Genomic DNA, 27,091 nt, shown 5'->3' on the forward strand with positions numbered 1-27,091 from the left:
TGACACGAGCTCGGACCCAGCGCCGGGCCAGTAATCCATACGCCCGCGGCGCTCTCGGAAGCCCTCGCGCCAGAGCGTTGGCAGCGCTCGCAACCCGGCCGACAGCTAATTTGCGAAATGGTTTAATCCGGGGGCGGGGGCGGGCGCCGTCCGCTTTTAGGCAGACGAGCGGCGCGCAGGTTGCCAGAGAGGCGGCAGCCCCGGCGGCAAGTGGGAGGTGGAGGTGGGTGGGAGGAGGAGGGTTGCCGAGCTGCTGTCCGATTAACAGCCCCGCGAGGGACGCTGTCCGCGGGGCTTAGGCCGTCGGCTCTGCGGCGGCGGCGGCGGCGGCGGCAGCGGCGGCGGCCACGTTAGCTTCCGTGATCCTGCCGCCGCTGCCGCTGCTGTTGCAGCGACGACGTCCTGCGACGCCAAGAGAGGCCACTTTGTCTGAGCTGCCACAATCTCCTCCACTTCTTCCACGACCTTTTTTGATAAAGCTTTTCTTAAAGAAAGACAGTTGGACCGAAAATGACAAAAAGGCCCGAGCATTAATGTTCCACTTGTCGCAGCCATTGCGGATTTTCCGTTGCCCAATAGTTCATATTACGTTACCTGCTGTTGGTGATTGACGCTTCGTCGCTAAATAGAATGCGTGCAAAGAATCTGTCATCGTCCCGTAATTTCTCTTGTGCCCAGTGGCAGAACTGTACACGACGTTCAAAGTCGCCGCCATGCAATTCCTGGTGCATAGAAATATGGTACGGGTGCAATCGATGTTGATGTAGCATTCTCAACACCGACGTTTCTGAGATTCCCGATTCTCGCGCAGTTTGTCTGCTACTGATGTGGTCTTAGCCGCGACAGCAGCTAAAACACCTACTTGGCCATCATCATTTGTTGCACGTCATGGTTGACGTTTCACATGTGGCTAAACACCTCCTGTTTCCTTAAATAATGTAACTATCCGGCGAACGGTCCGGACACTTGGATTTTGTCGTGCAGGATGCCGAGCAGCATACATAGCACACGCCCGTTGGGTATTTTGATCACAACAGCCATACATCAACACGATATCGACCTTTTCCGCAATCAGTAAAGGGTCCATTTTAATACGGGTAATGTATTACGAAGCAAATACCGTCCGCACTGGCGGAATGTTACGTGATACCACGTACTTATACGTTTGTGACTAATACAGCGCCATCTATTACAAAGCGAAAAATGTGGCCCAACTAAAACATTCATATTTCTTTACGTACTACACGAATATGTGATGAAAAATGGGGGTTCCTATTTAATAAAACACAGTTGATATCCGTTTGGCGTATGGCAGCGCCATCTAGCGGGCCAACCATAGCGCCATCTGGTTTCCCCCTTCAAGCTAGACGAGTTTCTTTCTTTCTAATTTTTTCGTTTGATGCTTATTTTGTGAGATATTTGGCTTGGTCACTATCAATGGACCATCCTGTATACAGGATTACTCACGCGCTCCAACCTACGGGTTTTATGCAACCCGCAACGCCTTCAAATACCACATACAAGATTTTCATAGTCTCTACCTCTCCACACACAAACCATGATCCTACAGCAAAAATTAGCAGACTTTTACAAACGAATTAATTAATCGTTGTATTAGGATACATTTTCGCTGTAGGCCGTAGTTTTTGTACTATTCAACGAAACATACAAAAGTGACCTCCAAATGCGTTTTTCTTGAATAACTCGAAAACTGTGATCAGATGAATCGTAGCCCAGAACAAAATTTGACGACTTAAGATTTTCTGCAAGAAGTTCCTGTTCCTTCCTTTTGTAGGGCTAATAGTTTGCACATAATGAGCCAGGGAATATGAAAATTTCACGTGTTGTATTTGAAGGTGCCGCGGGTTGCATAAAACTCATACGTAGATATACTCTACTGGCCATTAAAATTGCTAAACCAAGAAGAAATGCAGATGATAAGCGGGTATTCATTGGACATATATATTATACTAGAACTGTCATGTGATTACATTTTCACGCAATTTGGGTGCATAGATCCTGAGAAATCAGTACCCAGAACAACCACCTCTGGCCGTAATAACGACCTTGATTCGCCTGGGCATTGAGTCAAACAGAGCTTGGATGGCGAGTACAGGTACAGCTGCCCATGCAGCTTCAACATGATACCACAGTTCATCAAAAATGGCTCTGAGCACTATGGGACTTAACATCTGTGGTCATCAAACCTAAGGACATCACACACATCCATGCCCAAGGCAGGATTCGAACCTGCGACCGCAGTGGTCGCGCGATTCCGGACTGAAGCGCCTAGAACCGCTTGGCCACTTCGGCCGGCACCACAGTTCATCAAGCCGGCCGAAGTGGCCGCGCGGTTCTGGCGCTGCAGTCTGGAACCGCGAGACCGCTACGGTCGCAGGTTTCGAATCCTGCCTCGGGCATGGATGTGTGTGATGTCCTTAGGTTAGTTAGGTTTAACTAGTTCTAAGTTCTAGGGGACTAATGACCTCAGCAGTTGAGTCCCATAGTGCTCAGAGCCATTTGAACCATTTTTGAACAGTTCATCAAGAGTAGTGACTGGCGTATTGTGACGAGTCAGTTGCCCGGCCATCATTGACCAGACGTTTTCAGTTTGTGAGAGATCTGGAGAATGTGCTGGCTGGGACAGCAGTCGGACATTCTCTGTATCCAGAAAGGCCCGTACAGGACCTGCAACATGCGGTCGTGCATTATCCTGGTGAAATGTAGGGTTTCCCAGGGATGGAATGAAGGGTAGAGCCACGGTTCGTAGAACATCTGAAATGTAACGTCCACTGTTCAAAGTGCCGTCAATGCGAACAAGAGGTGACCGAGATGTGTAACCAGTGGCACCTCATATCATCACGCTGAGTGATACGCCAGTATGGCGATGACGAATACTTGCTTCCGATGTGCATTCACAGCGATGTCGCCAAAAACGGATGCGATGATTATGAAGCTGGATTCATCCGAAAAAATGACGTTTTGCCATTCGTGCACCCAGGTTCGTCGTTGAGTACACAATCGCAGACGCTCCTGTCGGTGATGCAGCGTCAAGAGTAACCGCAGCCATGGTCTCCGAGCTGATAGTCCATACTGCTGTAAACGTCATCGAACAGTTCGTGCAGATGGTTGTTGTCTTGCAAACGTCCCCATCTGTGGACTCAGGGGTCGAGACGTGGCTACACGATCCGTTACAGCCATGCGGATAAGATGCCTGTCATCTCGACTGCTAGTGATACGAGGTCGTTGGAATCCAACACGGCGTTCGGTATTACCCTCCTGAACCCACCGATTCCATATTCTGCCAACAGTCACTGGATCTCGACCAACGCGAGCAGCAATGTCGAGATACGATAAACCGCAATCGCGATAGGCTACAATCCGCCCTTTATCAAAGTCGGAAACGTGATGGTACGCATTTCTACTCCTTACACGAGCCACAACAACAACGTTTCACCAGGCAACGTCGGTCAACTGCTGTTCGTGTATGAGAAATCGGTTGGAAACTTTCCTCATGTCAGCGCGTTGTAGGTGTCGCCACCGGCGCCAACCTAGTGTGAATGCTCTGAAAAGCGTATCATTTGCATATCACAGCATCTTCTTCCTGTCGGTTAAATTTCGAGTCTGTAACACGTCATCTTCGTGGTGTAGCAATTTTAATGGCCAGTAGTGTAGTTCAAACACCCTGTACACGGAAAGAACCAAGTGGGTAACTCAAGAAACAGAATTTAACTGGCGAAAGATGAAAATACACTGACGGAAAAAATCGCAACACCAAAAACATTTAATGTGGAGTAATGAAATTTCGGGACTACATTTGCCTGGGTAGTATATTTAACTGATTAACATTGCAAGTGCACAGGTAAATGTAAGCGCGAGATTATCCATTGCAAATGTGAAATGCTAGTACATTAATAACCGGTGTAACGGCCAGCATGTTCAATAATAGCATTCGAACATGCTTGTTTTGTGTTGTACAGGCACCGGATGACAGTTTGTGGGACGGAGGTCCATACCTGCTACACTTGGCGGTCAATACAGGGACGGTTAATGCTGTTTGTGGATGACGCTGGCCGTCCGATGATATCCCATATGTGTCTGATTGGAAACAGATATGATGATCGAGCATTCGAAGGAAACATGCCGGCACTCTGTAGAACATATTGAGTTATACAACAGCGGTATGTGGGCAAGTGTTATTCCATTGGAAAACACTACCCGGAATGCTGTTCATGAATGGCAGCACAACACGTCGAATCACCTTAGTGACGTACAAATCTGCAGCCAGAATGCGTGAGATAACCAAGAGAGTGCTCCTGCCGACATACGAAATCACATCCCAGACCATAAGTCGAGGTGTAGGTACAGAGTGTCTAGCACGAAGACAGGTTGCTTTCAGGCCCTCAACTCGCCTCCATCTAACCAACACACGACCGTCACTGATACCGAGACATGAGCAGCTTGCATCAGAAAATAAAACAGACCTCCATAGTGGGCTCCAATGAGCTCTCGCTCGACACCGCTGAAGTGGAACCCACGTTACATGGTGTCTGGCTTGAAGCTGGCCTCGAACTAACCGATTTGTGACAATTCGTTGTGTCACTGTAGTACCAACTGCTATTCAGGTTGCTGTTGCAGATGCAGTATGATGCGCCACAGTCATACGCTGAACAGAATGGTCTTCCTTCTCGGTAGTACCACTTGGCCATCCGGAGGCCTTTCTTCTTGCGGCCGTAAGTTCCCGTGATCACCGCTGCCAGCAATCATGTACAGAGGCTAAATTCCTGCCAAGTCTTTCTGCATATCGCAGAAGAAACATCCAGCTTCTCATAGTCAAATTACACGACCTAGTTCAGTGCTGCTGATAATGGCGTTTTTGTCACCTTAAAGACATTTTTGACTAACATCAGCTTACCACGCCCAGTCTCAAAGATGACTAACGTTCACGACTGTTACAGCTTGTACACTCCTGGAAATGGAAAAAAGAACACATTGACACCGGTGTGTCAGACCCGCCATACTTGCTCCGGACACTGCGAGAGGGCTGTACAAGCAATGATCACACGCACGGCACAGCGGACACACCAGGAACCGCGGTGTTGGCCGTAGAATGGCGCTAGCTGCGCAGCATTTGTGCACCGCCGCCGTCAGTGTCAGCCAGTTTGCCGTGGCATACGGAGCTCCATCGCAGTCTTTAACACTGGTAGCATGCCGCGACAGCGTGGACGTGAACCGTATGTGCAGTTGACGGACTTTGAGCGAGGGCGTATAGTGGGCATGCGGGAGGCCGGGTGGACGTACCGCCGAATTGCTCAACACGTGGGGCGTGAGGTCTCCACAGTACATCGATGTTGTCGCCAGTGGTCGGCGGAAGGTGCACGTGCCCGTCGACCTGGGACCGGACCGCAGCGACGCACGGATGCACGCCAAGACCGTAGGATCCTACGCAGTGCCGTAGGGGACCAGACCGCCACTTCCCAGCAAATTAGGGACACTGTTGCTCCTGGGGTATCGGCGAGGACCATTCGCAACCGTCTCCATGAAGCTGGGCTACGGTCCCGCACACCGTTAGGCCGTCTTCCGCTCACGCCCCAACATCGTGCAGCCCGCCTCCAGTGGTGTCGCGACAGGCGTGAATGGAGGGACGAATGGAGACGTGTCGTCTTTAGCGATGAGAGTCGCTTCTGCCTTGGTGCCAATGATGGTCGTATGCGTGTTTGGCGCCGTGCAGGTGAGCGCCACAATCAGGACTGCATTCGACCGAGGCACACAGGGCCAACACCCGGCATCATGGTGTGGGAAGCGATCTCCTACACTGGCCGTACACCACTGGTGATCGTCGAGGGGACACTGAATAGTGCACGGTACATCCAAACCGTCATCGAACCCATCGTTCTACCATTCCTAGACCGGCAAGGGAACTTGCTGTTCCAACAGGACAATGCACGTCCGCATGTATCCCGTGCCACCCAACGTGCTCTAGAAGGTGTAAGTCAACTACCCTGGCCAGCAAGATCTCCGGATCTGTCCCCCATTGAGCATGTTTGGGACTGGATGAAGCGTCGTCTCACGCGGTCTGCACGTCCAGCACGAACGCTGGTCCAACTGAGGCGCCAGGTGGAAATGGCATGGCAAGCCGTTCCACAGGACTACATCCAGCATCTCTACGATCGTCTCCATGGGAGAATAGCAGCTTGCATTGCTGCGAAAGGTGGATATACACTGTACTAGTGCCGACATTGTGCACGCTCTGTTGCCTGTGTCTATGTGCCTGTGGTTCTGTCAGTGTGATCATGTGATGTATCTGACCCCAGGAATGTGTCAATAAAGTTTCCCCTTCCTGGGACAATGAATTCACGGTGTTCTTATTTCAATTTCCAGGAGTGTATTTAAAGTTAACCTGATTTGCCTCCTCATAGGGGAACTGATTGCGCCACGTTTATGCGAATGGCGAGAAATTTGAATAGCCATTATCTTTCATGTGTAGAAACATGCCTACCAAACTTCCGTTTATGTCGCACGAATCCTTCTTGGTGCTGAAAATTTTTTCCGTCAGTGCAAAAAACTGCTGAAAATAAAACAGGCGATAGGGGAAACAGACGTCTAAACAATGAGAGTAACAGAATTGGCATAATGTGTAATCAGAAATGCCAATAGGACAAATGCAAGGCGGTAGAAGCATGCATAACTAGGAAGAAGACAGATTCCACCTAGACGAAAATTAAAGATATCTTTGGACAATAGAAAAACAGCTGGATCAATATCAAGAGCTCAAACGTCAAGGTAGTATTATGCAAAGAGGCGACGCTGAGAAGGTTAAATCTACAGAAGGACTGTAGAGGAAATGAACTTGACGCAAGATAAGTGAAAGGGATAGGGGAACAAATGAAGACGAGAGTGGAGATATGAAACTGATAGAAGAATTTGAAAGAGTGCTGATGGGTCTAAGAGGAAACGGGAAAACTTAAAGAGACCACATGCCCTCAGAATTATTGCGATCTGTAGAGAACCGGTTAGGCTGAAGCTATTCCACCTGGTACTTGAGATACATGACAGAGGCGAAATACCTTCAAACTTCAAGGAGAATGTAACAGTTCCAATTCTAAAGAAGGTAGATGCTGACTGGTGTGTATACCACCGAATCAACAGAATAAGTCATAGCTACAAAACTTTGACCCAAATTATTCACAGAAGAATGTAAAAATTGACAGACGTCGATCTTGTAGAAGATTAGTCTGGGTTCCGCAGAAATGTAGGAACACGGCAGAAATTCTCACCCTGCGGTGTAGACTAGAGGACACGCATTTATAACATTTGTAGATACAGACAAGTTTTTCACGATGTTGACTAGAATACATGCTTTGAAATTCTGAAGCTAGGAGGTATTACAAATACAGCGAGTGAAACTTTATGTACTACTTGTACAGCAATCAGAGTACAGTTATGAGAGTCGAAGGAAGCAAAGGTTGAGAAGGTAGTGACAGAGGGCTGTATCCTGTGGCCGATGTTATTCAATTTTTACATTGAGCAAACAGTAAAGAAAACCTGTTCGAAAGGAATTTTTATGAAGTTCGTGACGTGAAAGTAGTTCAGATAAGAAAAGATGAAAGCATTTGAAATGTAGTGCTGCACGCTGTAACAATGGTAGACGTCTTAAATACTGTAAGCAGGTTTAGTTCCATCTAAGTTGCGGTAGTAATGTATAGATGAAGAGTCTTGTACAGGAAGAACTAGTGTGGACTGAACCAGCAGATCAATTTTTGGACTGAAAACCACGACAACACGGACGAAGCAAGAGAAAGGTTAAGAAATTGGATTAAAATTCAGGGTGAAAGGCTCTCAGAAATAGTATTTGTTTTAGTAAACAGTCGCATATTTTTTATATTGCCCACTGACTATCGGTTGCTTCGCACGGTATCACTCCCAGGACGTCGTATGATAAAAGAAATCTTATTACATAGTTAAAGAAAGATTTGCAAAATGTTATATATGTATGGTAGAAAACGTCTGGTGTGAGTGCAGCTTTAAAATACACTTATGAGCCAAAACATTATGAGCACCTGCTCAGTAGCTTGTTTGTCCGTCTCTGGAACGAAATACTTCAATGATTCTGGGTAACACGGATCTGAAGGCTTGTTGATAGGTTTGTGGAGGAATGTGGCATTACATGTCTACGCCTAGATCACGTAATTCGCGTAAATAACGGACGCCTGGTTTGCGTACGCGCTGATGGTAGCCGATTGTGACCCAGATGGGTTCCATAGGATATATATCAGGCAAATTTGGTCTCCGAGACATCAACGTGAGTTCATTACAACGCTCCTCAAACACTGTAGCATGGTTCTAGTTCCGACGTATGGTCAGTTATACTGCTCAAATATGACATCGCCGTCGGGGAAGACATCAAGCATAAAGAGATGCAAGTAGTTCACAGCTTTCAGCGTACCTTAAATTACTACCTCAGGTCGCATGAAAGCGCAGGAAAATGCCCCCCATAACATTATACTGCTATCACCATCCTGCATCCGTGGTGCGCTGCGCGTTTCTAGCCGCCGTTCATATGGATGATGGCGTTTGTGGAGACGACCTTTGACCTAGTGTAGCAAACACGTGAATCACCCTAAGTGCCGACACGTTTCCAGTCATCGACAGTCGAAATCCGATGGTCCCGTGGCCACCTCAGTCGTAATTGAAGATGTCGCTGGATCAAAATATGAACAGGTAGGGATGGTCTGCCGCGAAACTCCATGTTCAACAATATATGATAAACGGTGTGCTCCAAAACGCTTGTGCGTACACCAGAACTGCGCTCTTTCGGCAGAGATGTCACAGATCACCATATATCTAACTTTACAGAGCAGAAAAGCCTCCGAACATCACGGTTCAAATGGTTCAAATGGCTCTGAGCACTATGCGACTTAACTTCTGAGGTCATCAGTCGCCTAGAACTTAGAACTAATTAAACCTAACTAACCTAAGGACATCACACACATCCATGCCCGAGGCATGATTCGAACCTGCGACCGTAGCGGTCGCTCGGTTCCAGACTGTAGCGCCTAGAACCGCATTGCCACTCCGGCCGGCAACATCACGGTCTGTGAAGAGTTGTGGACTATTCAGCGCCTCGTGGGAGTTCCACTGTCGTTCTACTTCTTTCTAAAGATACTCAAGACAGTACCACATGAACATTCGATCTGCTTCGCCTTTTAGAGGCATTCGTTAATAAGCTCTACGTAATAATAATCTACCCTTTTTCAAAGTCGAGAGGATTTTCCCACTTACGGCCCATATCTTCGCAAGGGTGATCCCCCGTCCGTGTCTGCTCCGTTTACATACTTTTGTTATCGTGTCACGTGCGCGCAACGCCACCAGCGAGCATCCAACGACACGGTGGGCAGTAGTCATAATGTTCTGGCTTATCATATTAACAGGATCTTCCGTCGGTTCTAGCTAGAACAACGTTATAATAAATGAAAAGCGCCAGTTTGCTTTTGTTCTACAATATTACTTTTATTGTGAACCGGTTTTCGGCTTACAAGGTCATCTTCGGACATTCACTGAGTATTATCACCAAAGAAGTTAAATGTTAGCAGACAACATTGGAAGAGAAGTAACACATCTAGACTGATGTAGAAACATACAGTAAGTAACATCTTTGCAATGAAAAAGTAAAAACTGAAGTGTACATGAATAACAATGGAGTAGACAGGAAAACCTTTAGCACAAAATAGGAATAGCATGCCTACATAACAGTTGTCTATTAATAAACAAAACTAATAAAATAAAATACTTGTATTACTGTCCATGTTTAACACCCCTTGTAGTTTTCTCAAATACTGTTCATATTTTACTTTGCTGATTTATTTAATGAAAACTGTTACACAGTCACTGCTTTGATTATAATGTTAATGTTAAAATGCAGTACCACCACACTCGTAGACTGTAGGTTCCCTCAAACACCTCCATTTTCCTGCATTTATTTATTTGTGTTTATCTTATTGATATTGCATAAGTTCCTTATGTATTCTGTATTTACATTGATAACTGTCTATTCTTTTAATTTGTTGTGTATTCATGTTTCATACCTCCTGATGAAGCCTTGTCTAGTACTAATTTTATTTTATTTTATTAGTTTTGTTTATTAATAGAAACTGTTATGTAGGCATGCTATCCCTATTTTGTGCTAAAGGTTTTCCTGTCTACTCCATTGTTATTCATGTACACTTCAGTTTTTACTTTTTCGTTGCAAACATGTTGCTTACTGTATGTTTCTACATCAGTCTAGATGTGTTACTTCTCTTCCAATGTTGTCTGCTAATATTTAACTTCTTTGGTGATAATACTCAGTAAATGTCTGAAGATGGCCTTGTAAGCCGAAAACCGGTTCACAATAAAAGTAATATTGTAGAACAAAAGCAAACTGGTGCTTTTTATTTATTATTCTGGCTTATCAGTGTATCTATGTAGTCTCTTATTCCTGGCAAGCAATCGTCACACTCGCTTCACGAGCAGGTGTGCGTTGCAGAGGTGAAGGACTACCTATAAACACTGCGCAGAGGAATTAAAGGATCACTTTTTCGAAACCATGCGATTTCCACCCATTGCGACGCTTGGAATTTGGATCCAAGATACCTACAAACTTCCTCTATAACGGTGGAAAAGCGTGCCCCCTGTGACGTCACCGTAGGACTCGACGATGCTTCAAACCGTAAGATGCCGACGAATATGAAACAAACCGTCAGTGCTCAGAAGTTCATGTGACGTGAAAGGTGGGTTAATGTCACAACGGCACGAAATTTCACCATAATTCTTTTCATGCCGCTATGTACGTGTCACTAGAGCGAAAGGTCGTCACATTACTTCTTACACACATTTCATTCCTTCTTCTGACACCTCTACCACGGAGGTTAGAACTGCGACACCCAGCGTTGAAATCACGCCGGTATCTTATGCGTAGCCGAGGGCGTCGGCAATAAAAGGCCTCATGGGGTGGCACAAAAGGCTTCAACGAAACCACCCCTCTCCCTGGAGAGTTGATTGTCACCCATTTTGCGGTCGAAACCGACAGTTCGCAATACGATGAGCAACATGAAGTCGTTTTTCACAACCTTTGACACTGCTGACAACCTTGGCCGTTTCAGCCCTTCCCTAAGGATATTGTGGGACTGCATCCCTATAGAATGTGACCGCACCAATTTGGAACTCAGTTTTTGGAACAGAGTTTTGCTCTTGTGTACAGGTTGGATGTAATAGCGACCATAAAAAATAGTTCGACGAAATTTGAACGTTACCTGAAGAAACTAAGGGTCTTATAGTTTTCCAACGCTGCTGTTTTGCGTCCTGTGGCATGATCAGGGGGCGATACAACATTGACACATTCGTGAATAAAATGGCAAAGGGTTCTCCTAAGCCGACTGGAGTGGCCGTGCGGTTCTAGGCGCTACAGTCCGGAACCGCGTGACCGCTACGGTCGCAGTTTCGAATCCTGCCTCGGGCATGGATGTCCTTAGGTTAGTTAGGTTTAATTAGTTCGTAGTTCTAGGCGACTGATGACCTCAGAAGTTAAGTCGCATAGTGCTCAGAGCCATTTGAACCATTTGATTTTGTCCTCCTAAGATCCCCCGTTTATCAAAACCCTCGGTGGCATCCAGCTGCCTTTTCTGAGCACTTTCAATATAGCTTGGACAGATAGAACCCGTGACGAGTGTACCAGACGCGTGCAGGCAGGCTACATTGATGCTCTTCTGCCGCTACAATCCTGCTCTTGCGACTGACAATAGGCCATCCGTGATCGGAGAGTGTCGAGGGGGTTGCCAGTCTACAACCACCTACGTCTTCGTCAGGGGTTCCTACTGTTAATTGCACGGCGAGAAGACGTGTGATGCGGGCTAGAATGGTCTTAGTATTTTGGAAAATAAACAAACAGTGTATGATGTAGAACAAAAAAATGGTTCAAATGGCTCTGAGCACTATGGGGCTTAACATCTGAGGTCATCAGTCCCCTAGAACTTAGAATTACTTAAACCTAACCAACCTAAGGACATCACACACACCCAAGCCCGAAGCAGGATTCGAACCTGCGACCGTAGCGGTCGCCCGGTTCGAGACTGAAGCGCCTCGAACCGCTCGGTCAACACGGCCGGCGATGTAGAACAACTGACATAAATTTCTCTTGCAACACATCTGAGTGCCTAGTGCATTTGAAGATGCAGCATAGATTACAACTTATTTAAGATCAATATCGCTGTCATTCTAAAAGATACATTTCGTTATTGACAGAACTACGTTAGCAACTAGTTTTGTACCTTTTTTGGGCTGATGGGGATAATAGCATCTCACTAAACAGTGCTAGAAAGCTGTTGATACAATGTATGGAATCATTTAGTTCTATTACGAAGAGTGACATTTTCCATTAACTTTTATTTCTCGCGTGCCAGACCACATAATCGTTACTGTCTATGTCTATTTCTCGACAAAATCCTATAATTGAAAAACTAAAAGTATTCTTCTGCTGTTTGATGCTGTTTACTGATATCCGACAATAATGTTTATTCCATTAGTGACCCGTGGTAGAACAACAATGTGAAATTTTTCGCTTGTAATAAATTAAGACTGTTCCAAGATTACATCGCGTAGCGGCTAAATTTTAAGTGGTGTTGATGCATATCTCCTAATGTTTATTTTCACAGTACATCTCGTATACGCATACCGCGCAGCTGGGCTACTGTGCATAACAAAATGACGTCGTGGAAAATTCATAACGCTTGCTAACGCCTCTCATAATGGAGATTTCCCCAGCTCTGCGGCGGAGATTTAATTGGCAAACGAATTATGTCATATGTCAAATGGGCGACATGAAAACCGTGATTCTCTCATTGCTAAATCAGAGTGAGTGGCGGAACGTACATACCACCGTACAAAAGCCAACGACTGACCAAAAAAAAATATTTGTCGGCTGATCATTTTTGCGTGCAGGGCGGCGTTTTGTATAATGGCGGTTTCGGTCTGACAGGGGTCCGGCGTGCTGAATGCAGACATGTCAATATTCAGCGTGCTCGCAGGGTCCCAGTGGGACGTTTAGTCTGCAGGGCAGACAGGTGATAGGAAAACCGATGCTGTACAGCGGTGTGGCGACAGCGGCAGGTAGATTTCACCGTAAAGGCGACACATATGTGACGATTGCGAATCCCGGTTCGTAACAGATCTTTCCACACACGATGTATTTTTCATATCTCATCAATACGGCCACATGTCCTGTTCAGCGCCTGGTTCCTATCCACACCTCTTCAGTCTCTCTGTTGCAGTTTCTTCCTTCCGAGAGAGCCGCATCAACCTGCATACAATCAATTTTTCTGGGATTTGCTTTAGCTTATATCATCATTTCTTGTTTTCGTTTTCCAACCCTCTCTCACTCCTTTCGTTCACTCATTACCTGAACTGAAAATCATGCAACAGTCTGCTTTAATACCGGTAAACCCCCGATTAAAACAGCTTCAAACTTCTCCTCACTTTACAAATAAGTTAACGCGTTCAACATTTGACGCGAATCACATAAGCGGTCCGCCTCGGTAGCTGTGCGGTCAGCGCGCCGTATTGCAAACCGAAAGGGGTCGGGTTCGATTCCCGTCCGGGTCGTAGATTTTCTCCGCTCGGTGACTGCTTGCTGTGTTGTCCTCACGTTCGTTTCGTAATAATTGACATTCCACTACTGAGATGGCAGTATGGGCACGTCGCGAAGACCAGGAAGAAAAGTACATAACAAAGGCATGTAAGCGAGAAGAAGTTTCGGAAAGATCTGAAATTGTATTTAAAGTTTGTGGGAAGTCTATAAGTTCTCACAGCGTCAAAAGCTGGGTGACAATTGTCTAGGTAATTTGCACTCCGTTTTAAGCAAAAGCAAGTTCTTCAAACATCTCATTGTTAATTATGTCATATCCCTCGAACTTTGAGTCGTACAATGGTGTAATTTTGAAGGTTCAGTCAGCTTATATGTGAATACTGTCCGCAAAAGTAAAGAGTAATGAATCAAAACGTAATGTCTAATGCGGCAGTTTTACTGAACGAACAGATACAATGTCTTAACAGATAATATTTTTTCCTTTTTCATTTCGTGATGGGTGTCGGAAAGAGAAACTTTGGTAAGGGTCTGAAATTATATGTCAGGCTTCTTTCGCAAGTTACTAAGTGCTCCCATATGTATCCATTGGATGAACTTCGTTTGGGTACCTGGGCGCGTTTTGCCACACTGCATCAAGAGTTGTACAGGGTTAGCGTTTCAAATTCGGTCAGTAATAAAACGAAACACTGAAAAATAAATTTTTGTTGCTCCTGGAAGTCGTTAGATAGGCATCCTACAACTACGGTCGTGAAATTGAATCATGGACCGATTTAGGCGGTTAGTAATATAAATTATCCGTTTCTCGGGTGTGAGGAGGTGCTTGTTCTACTTTACCAGTAGTAATTGATAGCATTCAACCGATTTAACCGTACTTCACACAATTGGCTCAAATAGCTCTGAGCACTATAGGATTTAACTGCTGAGGTCATCAGTCCCCTAGAACTTAGAACTACTTAAACCTAACTAACCTATGGACGTCACATACATCCATGCCCGAGGCAGGATACGAACCTGCGACCGTAGCGGTCGCGCGGTTCCAGACTGTAGCGCCTAGAACCGCTCGGCCACCCCGGCCGGCTCACAGAATTCAACAGCGCGGTTCGAGTAACAGTGCTCTGAGCATCAGTTAATCAGAATAATATGAGCTAGGTGTTGACGAGCATTGTGGCTCGATAGGCGTTGTTTAATTGGTTAAGTACTGTTAAAGTGGTTGAACGAAGCCAGTTAATGCAGAGTACTGATGCAACTAACTACTTCTTCTTCCTAATGTCGTTAATTCGCAAGGCTATACTGGAATTCTCAATCTTTTCTTTCGTGTCACTCCCGAGATTTTTTTATACTTGATAGTAGCTCACTTACATGGATTTTTGATACGCAATATATCTTGCAGCACGAATTTTATAAACCTTGTAGAACCTCTCCTTCTTTTGGTACCTCGGTAAATGGTTCAAATGGTTCTGAGCACTATGGGACCCAACTGCTGAGGTCATTAGTCCCCTAGAACTTAGAACTAGTTAAACCTAACTAACCTAAGGACATCACAAACATCCATGCCCGAGGCAGGATTCGAACCTGCGACCGTAGCGGTCTTGCGGTTCCAGACTGCAGCGCCTTTAACCGCACGGCCACTTCGGCCGGCGGTACCTCGGTAGTGAGTAAACAATAAGCGTATATAGCTTGTCTGAAACCTTTTGGATTAAATTGAAACAAGTGGTAGTGGATCCACAACCGATTGTACTGAGATAGGGAACGTGTGGTGGAAAATAGATACTTATTGTGTTAGGGATGTACACATCGTCTAATACATAACAACGACGTAGCTCACAGTAGCTGTTCAAAGCGAAGACGGCCAGTATCAATGCATGTATTGCAACGGCTCATGCAGATCTGCCGCGAAGATCTCTGGTGTCTGTTGTACACTGGAACAGGCAGCATGCGGTGAACAGCGCAGACCCCTGACCACCACACAGACATAACGCACGCAACTTGGCTCTTAGCACGTATGCCATGTGACGATAGCATGCACTTCACTGGCCCATTAACGTGTCCCGGACGCACACCACTATCCATAGCGTCAGTTGCCCATTGCATCAGACAGCTTGCGATATATCCTTGGTGAGGTGTGTTACTGTGTACAGTGTCTAACGCTTATTCAAAATTGGAACGTTACTTGTCGTGTGAGATGGTAGACATGCATTTAATGTACGGCGGGCCAGACTGCAGTGCCCGTTAAGCAGCACGAATTACAAAAAAATGTTCAAATGTGTGTGAAATCTTATGGGACTTGACTGCTAAGATCATCAGTCCCTAACCTTACACACTACTTAACCTAAATTATCCTAAGGACAAACACACATGATTTCCCTAAATCGCTTCAGGCAAATGCCGGGATGGTTCCTTTGAAAGGGCACGGCCGATTTCCTTCCCCATCCTCCCCTAACCCGAGCTTGCGCTCCGTCTCTAATGACCTCGTTGTCGACGGGACGTTAAACACTAACCACCACCACAAACACACATACCCATGCCCGAGGGAGGAAACGAACCTCCGCCATGATCAGCCGTACAGTCCATGACTGCAGCGCCCTAGACCGCTCGGCTAATCCCGCGCGGCCACAAATGTACAGAGAACGATTTTCCAACAAGCGTCTTCCTACTTGGAAGAAGTTTATCTCCGTCGACACCAACTTACGAAAGACGGAGTCGTTCACGTCACACAGTGACGGCGAAGTTTCCCGCGAAAAACTAGTCCAAATACTAGACGTCGTGTAGATGATGTTCGGTTGTGTGGCCGACCACTGATCAATAAGCATCCATCAACTTAGCCGTGAAACGCACTCTTAGAAGGGTACAGTGTAGAGAGAACCTGGAGTGTACAGATGGAAAAGGTATTACACCCCAGTCACAAAGAACGTGTTCAAGCACTAGGGCCAACGGACTTTGAGCGCCGTGTCCACTTTGCCAGTGGATTATCCAACATAGTGCTGTAGTGCCAAACTTCATGTGGTTCACATATGAGGCCTCGTTCTCCGCCAGCCGGGGTGGCCGAGTGGTTCTAGGCGCTACAGTCTGGAACCGCCCGGCCGCTACGGTCGCAGGTTCGAATCCTGCCTCGGGCATGGATGTGTGTGATGTCCTTACGTTAGTTAGGTTTAACTGGTTCTAAGTTCTAGGGGACTGATGACCTCAGAAGTTAAGTTCCATAGTGCTAAGAGCCATTTTGAACCTCGTTCTCCTGTGATAGTGTTTTCAACAGCCGGAGCGAAAACAATCCTCACGCCGCTCACATCGGTGGCCTCCAGCAACGACTCTCTGGTTGTCCAAGACCACCTAATAGGCCTTATCTGTTGCTTCCCCGTTTGAATGGTTCACAACACGTACACTCACCACTGTGTTGGAAGGTAAGATCCTGTCCCATGGTCAGCACGATCGCAGGATCTGACACATCTGGATTTTTTCCTTTGGGATTACGTCAAGACGTTGTTGTATCAAACCGTCTTGCTAGGGTCCAAGGTGCCTGTCTTCTGATACAACAGACACCGGGCATCTTCATTTGCCGTTGTCATGCAATCATTTAGACTGGCGGTCGTCACTTTAAACAATTACTATGAGCTACGTTGTTGTTATGTGGTTTACGCTGTGTATTTCCATAACACAATAAAGATGCATTTCCGACCATTGGTTCCCTACATCAATATAATCGGTTGTAGACCCACTACCACCTGTTTCAATTTGACCCAAGTGGTTTGAGACGCTGGTGCTTATTATACCAACGGCCTTGCCGAAGTGGTAACATCAGTTCCCGTCAGATCACCGAAGAGAAGCGTTGTCGGGCTTGGCTAGCACTTAGATGGGCCACGGTCCTGGTCAGCTGAGTGCTGTTGGCAGGCGGGGTGCACTCAGCCCTTGTGAGACCAACTTGCGGCACCAGTGATGAAAACCGACAACGGCCAGGAGGGCGGTGTGCTTATCACATGCCCCTCTGTATTAGCATCCGGTATGCCTAAGTGCTGAGGGTGACACGGCGACCAGTCGGTACCTTTGGCCCTTCAAGGTCTGTTCTGTCGGTATTAGTTGTTTGTTTGGTACTTACGACAAGACTCGAGTCCATTTGTCAGCAAATTTAGAAACTGCAATTACATGAGCATTATAACAGAAGTTTCCACGTGTATGCGCTAAATTGTAGTGTGGTAAATAAACAGCGTTTAAGACCCGTCAACGAAGAGGTCGTTAGAGGAGCAGTACACATGCTTTGCTCCAGTTTCTCCAAAAAGAACACCGTTTTATTAACGACGTAGAAACACCGAAACTTATGTGGAAGCATCACTAGCTCGTTGATACAACAATCATTTAAGAAGTTTGTGAGATCAACGTTCAACGACAGTCCTTCTTAGCTGATATTAAAAATAAATGTGTGAAGAAAGATTTTTACCAATGAATTTCAGATCTAGCAACTAATTTTGTCTTTCTCAAGCCTCTCAGCAGATTTATACAAATTCCGAAATTCTGGAAGCTGACCATGTACTTACTCACTGTATTTGCTTTTATGATTGCATTACTGGTCGCGAAAGGCTGTAATCCGTTGGGGGTCAGTAACGTGGGGGGAAGCGAGTTCGCTCGAGAGTTGCTTTGAGGCCGGCAGGCCTTGCGTGTGACTGAGAGAAGCAAGACGTGGACGCTAATTGTTTAAGGGCGTATCTGTCGCTGCCGATCGGCGCCTTGCCCCGCGGTCACGAAAGTCACTCACCTTGCAGAAACACACGAACGCCTTTTCTTTTGTTTCGTTTATTTCTCTTCTTCGAATACTTCACGCACTTGTAGATACTTGACCCAAAAAGAGCACACCGATTCTGCTTGCGAGTACAGAGATACAATAAACATAAACTGAGAATAAATTCATTAGCAATATTTTTCGTGGCTTGTCCCTCTATGATCTAGTTTCTATATGCCTGTTGGCACGAATAATAGTTGCAGGGTCACAGCCACTTTGCTAGAACAACCACGACGAGAAATATTCCAAAGGCTGGTGCTATCAGTGCCAGCGTAGATCAGTCACGGACTTCAGCGGCTATTAAATTAACCCCATTAAGAAACAGGATGTCAAATGAAACACCTTTCGGCAGTCTAGTTTCCAAACGTATTTTGTTTGGCGACCAGTTTCGGCGATTTACTACGCCATCTTCAGGCCTTTCACCGACGTCTAGCAAGATTCCACTTCGTTTCTGGTCAAAACAGGGGCCAGCATTCCAATACTGGTATCTGTAGATTTCTGCTTGCTTTAGCTATAGTAAGCAGAAATCAACAGATACCAGTAATCGAATGCTGGTCCCTGTTTTGACCAGAACCAAGATGGAATCTTCCTAGACGTCGATGGAAGACCTGAATACGGCGTAGTAAATCGCCGAAACTGGTACCCAAATAAAATAAGTTTGGAAACTAGACGGCTGAAAGGTGTCTGACCTGACATCCTATAACGAACAGTCGAGTCCTGAAACAATCTCTGAAAAGATGGACATACAGAGACCATTAAAAACAGTTTTCCCTTACAACCATTTCAACAGTGTCCGTGAATATCATAAATCCGGGAAAACATCAAATCTCCGACATCGCTGCGACTGGAAAAAATTCCTACAAGAACGGGGCAAACAACGTCTGAAGAGAATCTTTCAACGTGACAGAAGTCCAACCGTTTCGCAAACTGCTTCAGATTTCAATGCTGGGCCACCAAAAAGTATCAGCATGCGAATCATTCAACGAAACATAATCGATATGGGATGTCGGAGTCGAAGGACCACTCGTGTACACTTGATGACTGCACGACACAAAGCTTTACGCCTCTCCCGGATCCGTCAACACAGACATTGAACTGTTGATGATTCGAAACATGTTGCGTGGTCGGATGAGTATCGTTTCAAATTGCATCGAGTGCATGGACGTGTACGGGTATGGAGACAACCTCATGAACCCACGGACTCTATATAATCAGCGGACTGTTCAAGCTGGTGGAGGCTCTGTAAAGGTGTGGGACGTATGCAGTGGAGTGCTATGGAGCACCTGATACGTCTACACAGAAGTCTAATAGGTGACACGTACGTAAGCATCCTGTCTGATCACCTGCGTCCATTCATGTCCATTGTGCATTACGACGGACTTGGGAAATTCCAGCAGGACAACACGACATCCCACACGTACAGAATTGCTACAGAGTGGCTCCTGGAACACTCTTCTGAGTTTAAACACTTCCACTGGCCACCAAACTCCCCGGACATGAACATTATTAAGCATAACTGGGATGCCTTGCGACGTGCTGTTCAGAAGAGATCTACACCCCCTCGTACTCTTACGGATTTATGGACAGTCCTGCAGGGTTTATGGTGTCAGTTCCCTCCAGCACTACTATAGACATTAGTCGAGTCCACGCCACGTCGTGCTGCGGCACTTCTGCGTGCTCGCGGCCCCTACACGGTATTAGGCAGGTGTATCAGTTTCTTTTTTTATTTATTTATTTATTTATTTATTTATTGTTCCGTGGGACCACATTTAGGAGAAGTCTCCATGGTCATGGAACGAGTCAATACATGAAATTATAACACGATTGCAGAAACAGATAAAATGAAATATAAGAATCATATTCAGGCGACAAGTCGTTAGTTTAAATAAAGAAAAATCAAGAATGTAACACTGGAATTTGCTTAATTTTTTATCTCTTCCAGGAGCTCCTCGACAGAATAGAAGGAGTGAGCCATGAGGAAACTCTTCAGTTTAGACTTAAAAGTGTTTGGGCTACTGCTAAGATTTTTGAGTTCTTGTGGTAGCTTATTGAAAATGGATGCAGCAGAATACTGCACTCCTTTCTGCACAAGAGTCAAGGAAGTGCATTCCACATGCAGGTTTGATTTCTGCCTATTATTAACTGAGTGAAAGCTGCTAACTCTTGGGAATAAGCTAATATTGCTAACAACAAACGACATTAAAGAAAATACATACTGTGAGGGCAATGTCAAAATTCCCAGACTATTGAATAGGGGTCGACAAGAGGTTTTCGAACTTACACCATACATAGCTCGAACAGCCCGTTTTTGAGCCAAAAATACCCTTTTTGAATCAGAAGAATTACCCCAAAAAATAATACCATATGACATAAGCGTATGAAAATATGCGAAGTATACTACTTTTCGTGTTGAAATGTCACTTATTTCAGATACTGTTCTAATGGTAAATAAAGCGGCATTTAGTTTCTGAACAAGATCCTGAACATGGGCTTTCCACAACAGCTTACTATCTATCTGTACGCCTAGGAACTTGAACTGTTCCGTCTCGCTTATAACATGCCCATTCTGTCTGATTAAAATGTCAGTTCTTGTTGAATTGTGGGTTAGAAACTGTAAAAACTGAGTCTTACTGTGATTTAGCATCAAATTATTTTCCACAAGCCACGAACTTATATCATGAACTACATTATTTGATAATGTTTCAATATTACACACAAGATCCTTCACTACCAAGCTGGTGTCATCAGCAAACAGAAATATTTTTGAATCACCTGTAATACTAAAAGGCATATCATTTACATAAATAAGGAACAACTGTGGCCCCAGCACTGACCCTTGGGGAACGCCCCATTTAACAGTGCCCCAGTGGGACTGAACATCATTACCACTCTCAATATTGCGGGGGATTACCTTCTGCTTTCTGTTCTTAAAGTAGCAGGCGAACCAATTGTAAGCTACTCCCCTTACTCCATAATGTTCCAACTTCTGCAGTAATATTTTGTGGTCAACACAGTCAAAAGCCTTCGTTAAATCAAAGAAAACACCTAACGTTCGCAACCTTTTATTTAATCCGTCCAAAACCTCACAGAGGAAAGAGACTATAGCATTTTCAGTTGTTAAGCCATTTCTAAAACCAAACTGTACATTTGACAGCAAATTATGTGAATTTAAATGCTGCAGTAACCTTGTATATACAACCCTCTCGATAACTTTAGCAAACACCGATGGCATAGAAATAGGTCTATAATTGTCAACATTATCCCTGTCTCCCTTTTTATAAAGTGGCTTCACTACCGAGTACTTTAATCGGTCAGGAAACCGACCACTCCTAAAGGAAAAGTTACAGATATGGCTAAGTACTGAGCTAACATACGTGGAACAATACTTCAGTATTCTGCTAGATACCCCGTCATACCCATGAGAGTTCTTGGTCTTTAGTGATTTAATTATTAACTCAATCTCCCTCTTGTCAGTATCATGGAGGAGCATTTCAGGTAACAGTCTCGGAACACTTTTTTCTAAGAGCGCTATATGATTCCCTGGCTCTTCATTGTATATGTTCAGCAACATGTACACCACAGCGACGTTTTGTTCATCCTTTTCTGTTTCATAAAGGGTAACATGCGATCCAGTAAGGCATCGCTGCCCTCATGACAGGACAACACTTGTTTATAATTATTATTCATTTATATTGCCGGAGCGCGAGATGTTTGCAAAAAAATGGCTCTGAGCACTATGGGACTTAACTTCTGAGGTCATCAGTCCCCTAGAACTTAGAACTACTTAAACCTAACTAACCTAAGGACATCACACACATCCATGCCCGAGGCGGGATTCGAACCTGTGACCGTAGCGGTCGCGCGGTTCCAGACTGTAGCACCTAGAACAGCTCAGCCACCACGGCCGGCAGATGTTTGCAATTACCTGGAAGTGCCATAGCTGAAAGTAAGAGTCTTGTGCGTTTGGTGAGCAGTAACACACTCATTCAAAAGGAACTGCCACTTGCAATTAGTTTACACTAGAAGGGAGAATGACTTCCACCTGCTGCAGAGCATTTCATTAATCACTGTGCAGACAGGTCTTCAGTTTTCTGCAGGTTTCATTTAAAATAGGCTTCCAGCAAAATTCAAAAATTAAAGTAAAGGACAACACATCTATCTAACAAGGGAATGGTCAAACTTGCCATGCCGAAACATGTATTGCTTTTTTTAGCACTGTTATTTAACTGTGCAAAAGGTCCGTATGCAAAATTGTAGCTGCTGACATGAACTGGAAGTCACCTAAAAAAAATCACGAACATGGCTGTGTTTCCTGCTTGGCGCTTGCAGTGACGGTTGGCACCCCTGCAAATGGCGAGTCGCGGGCGTTGTGCGCATGGCCGGGAAGTGCGGCCGTCTTATCGCGGCGTTCACTATAGAGGAATATCGCTGCACGGTTTTGGTGGAAAGGGGAATCGAATATTCGTTTCTGTGGCACGCACGTCCTTTTAATTTCTGGTACGTATTTCGAAACATACCGTCCTGAAACTGGTTAGAGTGGTGAAAGATGTTCTGTACATGTTCATCTATACTCCGCAAGCCACTTTACGGTGAACATTCAATCTCCCCTCATAGGTGATGGTGAACCCTGTAGATGTTTAGCTGCTTGCCATGGAGATATACCACAGACGCCAAATGAAGCAATCAATAGAAAACACGCGTGAAGACATATACCACAGACGCCAAATGAAGCAATCAATAGAAAACACGCGTGAAGACTATGTGTTGTGCGGCATGGTTGTTAAACTTCTAGACGAGCATGTAAATGGCGCAGACATGTGGCTAGAAACAACTGAAACACTCGATATTGCAGACTGTGAATCTACAGACGGCGAAGACACCGGCGAAAAGTTTCACTCATGAAGACTCTTCGATTGATGGTGCCACGTACCATCATCAATTATCTCCGAAACTAACACCAGCAACTACAATTACCTTATCAGACAAAGAAAAAGCGGTGACGTATTGGTTGAACGAAAGTGGTAAGAAACGCCTACATGTCAGTACTGTTCAAAATAAGTATCGCTTTGTCAGTTCTGAACGTGAATTGTACAGATGGAAAAAAGAAGTCGCTGGACGACGTAAGAGTCGACTGGAAATTGCGACGGAGATAAATGCGCGACTTTTTGAGCTATTTACCGATGCCAGACAACAGTCATTTAGTGTCGGCGATATAACTTTGCGTGATTGGGCGTTAGAGATTGCCAACTCGATAGGCGCTAAAGAATTTACAGCTTCTGAAAATTGGATTAGTCGCTTCAAAAGATCACATAAAATTGTGGCAAGAAAAATAACAAAATTTGTTTCGAGAAACAGGTCGGAAAATGAAGTGACACAAATCGAAATGATAGAAGCTTTTCTTACGAATGCAAAAAATAAGATCGATAGTTTTAGTGAATCGTACGTGTACAATGCAGATCAGTCAGGTTGCGTGCACCGAGCGAGGTGGCGCAGTGGTTAGACACTGGACTCGCATTCGGGAGGATGACGGTTCAATCCCGCGTCCGGCCATCCTGGTTTAGGTTTTCCGTGATTTCCCTAAATCACTCCAGGCAAATGCCGGGATGGTTCCTCTGAAAGGGCACGGCCGACTTCCTTCCCCATCCTTCCCTAATCCGATGAGACCGATGACCACGCTGTCTGGTCTCCTTCCCCAAAACAACCATCAGGTTGCGTGCGAAAAGAACACTGTCATTCAAAGGGGAAAAACATATTGAGACGATTGCGCAGTCCACCCATTCATACACTATAATGCCCATAATTAGTCTGAATGGTTCATTGCTGCCTAAATTATGTGTGTGTCTTCGAGAACCAACTGGACGTTTTGGACCACGTGTCAGAAGAATAATGTTCTACGCAAACAATATTGTGGTAGACGCATCGAAGTCTGGAAAAATGGGAAATGAAACCGTTACACTTTTCATGCGTCATGCTTTTCTTCCGTTCTGCGGGAACAAATCTCTTCTCCTTCTAGATTCGTGGTCAGGTCATAAAAGGTCTGATTCATTAAAAGCTGTATTTTGAGCCCACCCTGACAAAGAGGTAGTGATATTTCAGATTCCACCCGGCATGACGAACGTAATTCAACCTTTAGACAGAGAATTTTTCCGTCAGTGGAAGGCATTTTACAGAAAACTAACAGAGAAAATTATTGTGTGCAGATCACTGCAATTTCCTGTCTATCACCGTGACAATACTCTCAAGCTGCAATCAGTAGTACATTATCAATTTTCTTCCCCACGGTTTCAGAATCTGATCAAATATGCGTGGCACTCCTCGAAATATACTGATACTACGACTGATTCACTCCTAACACCAGCTCAGTTTTGTCTACGGACATCTAACAACGTCTGTGATTCGCAGGGCTGTCATATGTCGTCTTTGCTTGTATGTTCTTGGTGAACAAAAAACCTATGTTTTGAACATTGTATCAATATTTCGCATTTTTGCGGTAATTACAAGAAATAAAATTTGGACGTGTTCTAAACCGTATATTTATTTGTGTCTATTTCATAGCTATTTGGAAAGAATGTTGTAGATAACATATCAGCCATACTTCTCAACGAATGTATAATTATCATACGATCGCTTTCACTGGGGGCATCAGCTCTCTCACTGCTGTGGCAAGAGAGCGGTGCGTAGCTAACGCCACCCACCTTGTCCCTAGATGGCGTTGGTATGACGTAGTGAGAGAGGTCAGGGTTGTACAAGAGGCAATTATAAGCGCGGAAACCATGCGACAATAATGTCTTACTTTGTAAAATTGTTTACAGACTTCCAGGTCATGTCATTAGCTAAAATTCTGCATACAGACTTCTTGCAATGTTAACTCACAGTGGTAAAAAAAGCAACACAGGTTTCGACATGACAAGTCTGACCATTCCCTTATAAGAGGCAGACTTCTTTGTTGCACACTACTTGGTTTCATATGTATTTTGTGTATTACTGTAAATTGTCGTATTGTTCAATCCTGTAATTTTCTTTTTTGGTTTCAAATTTCCTTGTCTTCTTTTTATGATGTCACCCTTTCCGTGCGCAAGTATCTCGTGTCACAAGTTCCAAGCAACTTTTAATAGATGAAAGGAAAATGAAATACAAAAGGCAACTAATTAAGCGAAGTAAAAGCCCTGACAGTGGAAGTAAATGTTTGGCTTCATGTAATTTTATACTAACAGACATTACTGAGAAGCAACATTGACAGAGATTTTTACTTAAAACGGAAGTAAAATGCAGAGCAATAAGGATTAACTCTATGAGATATGCTGACCAAAGAGTACTTCACTTGAGGTGTGGAATCTCGTGGGATGGAATGGCTTACAAATCGTCTGGAAACTCGTTTAGAGCTTCTATGCGACCTTGGTTTTACGGAGCACTTGGAGCACTATTACCCATGCGTATGACCAGTATTGTTGTATTTGACAGCGTACAGTATTAGTAAGTGGAGTAAACGTGGTACCGTCCTACAACAACTGAACGGCATGGTGCTTGAGGTAGCGTGTAACAGACTTTATTCCAGCTCACGTGTTCGTTGTTCACAGGAGTCTCACAGAATCGTTCATATACACAGGAAACAAATTTTCGCTGACATTTAATCATTTCACTCCAAAAACCACATCGGAATTAATTTAGCATTCAAATGAATGTCACATAATAAGAACTGGGAGATATGTTTGACGATTACGATTTAGACGCTAGCGTGGAGCCATTTAGCGCAGGAAAGAGAGTTCGGGTGATTCACCATAACTTGCTGATATTATTTCTGTAACAATAGTGATCATCCTGCTGGAAGATATACGAGGGTCTCGCCGCACCCGGTGAGACATTTCCCTCTCAAAAACTGCTGCACGTGTGCCTTTTGTTCGGAAACTAATATACTCTCAATAAAACGCGCTATTGGTCGTAACTGAGTGCTGCGCACGTGCTGTTTATGGCGTCGAACATAGTCACTTGTCACGTCCGGTTTTGTTCAGCAAGAAATATATCGATATTATGCTGTCTCGCGATACACAACAAAGAAGTCCAAGTCAAGTAGAAACGAACTTGTCGTCATGACAGAAGAGTCAAGTTTAGTAATTCCCTTCCCTCCCCCCCCCCCCACCCCACCACTTTATACGTATCAGATAAAAAATTTCATCATTTACCTTGTAACTCAACAGCAGCTCCAGTTGTAGTTAACTTCACTCCAATGAAACGTTTTTTGCTACTGAAAATAACAACATACACTTCAAAAGCGTGTACACAAGTTACCTACACAGAATTACTGTTCTGCTAGTTTTAATGTCAATCTGAAACGACATTCGTTTTATTAGTGTCCATTCCTCTTCAGTTATTACATTAGCTCATAAGCAGCTCACACTGTGAGTCTCGATTTTCTTAATACCTCTTCTGAACGTGATCGGCGGGTGTGAACACCTTCTACATCTACAGCTACATCTACATGATTACTCTGCAATTCACATTTAAGTGCTTGGCAGAGGGTTCATCGAACCACACTCATGCTATTTCCCAACCATTCCACTCCCGAACAGCGCGCGGGAAAAACGAACACCTAAACCTTTCTCTTCGAGCTCTGAATTCTCTTATTTTATTTTGATGGTCATTCCTACCTATGTAGTTTGGGCTCAACAAAATATTTTCGCATTCGGAAGAAAAAGTTGGTGACCGAA

General features: G+C 44.8%; 1 protein-coding gene across 1 annotated transcript in view; it reads right to left on the minus strand.

Moving 5' to 3' along the window:
- Nucleotides 1-295: 295 nt before the first annotated feature.
- The window catches only part of LOC124606109, a 196,867-nt gene continuing 170,071 nt past the window's right edge, over nt 296-27,091 (minus strand). The window contains exon 5 of the mRNA XM_047138073.1: nt 296-479. Within this exon, the coding sequence (XP_046994029.1) occupies nt 296-479 (184 nt within the window). The remainder of the gene's footprint in view (nt 480-27,091) is intronic.

The sequence above is a fragment of the Schistocerca americana genome, chromosome 3, assembly GCF_021461395.2.
Source record: "Schistocerca americana isolate TAMUIC-IGC-003095 chromosome 3, iqSchAmer2.1, whole genome shotgun sequence".
In the NCBI taxonomy this organism is placed as follows: domain Eukaryota; kingdom Metazoa; phylum Arthropoda; class Insecta; order Orthoptera; family Acrididae; genus Schistocerca; species Schistocerca americana.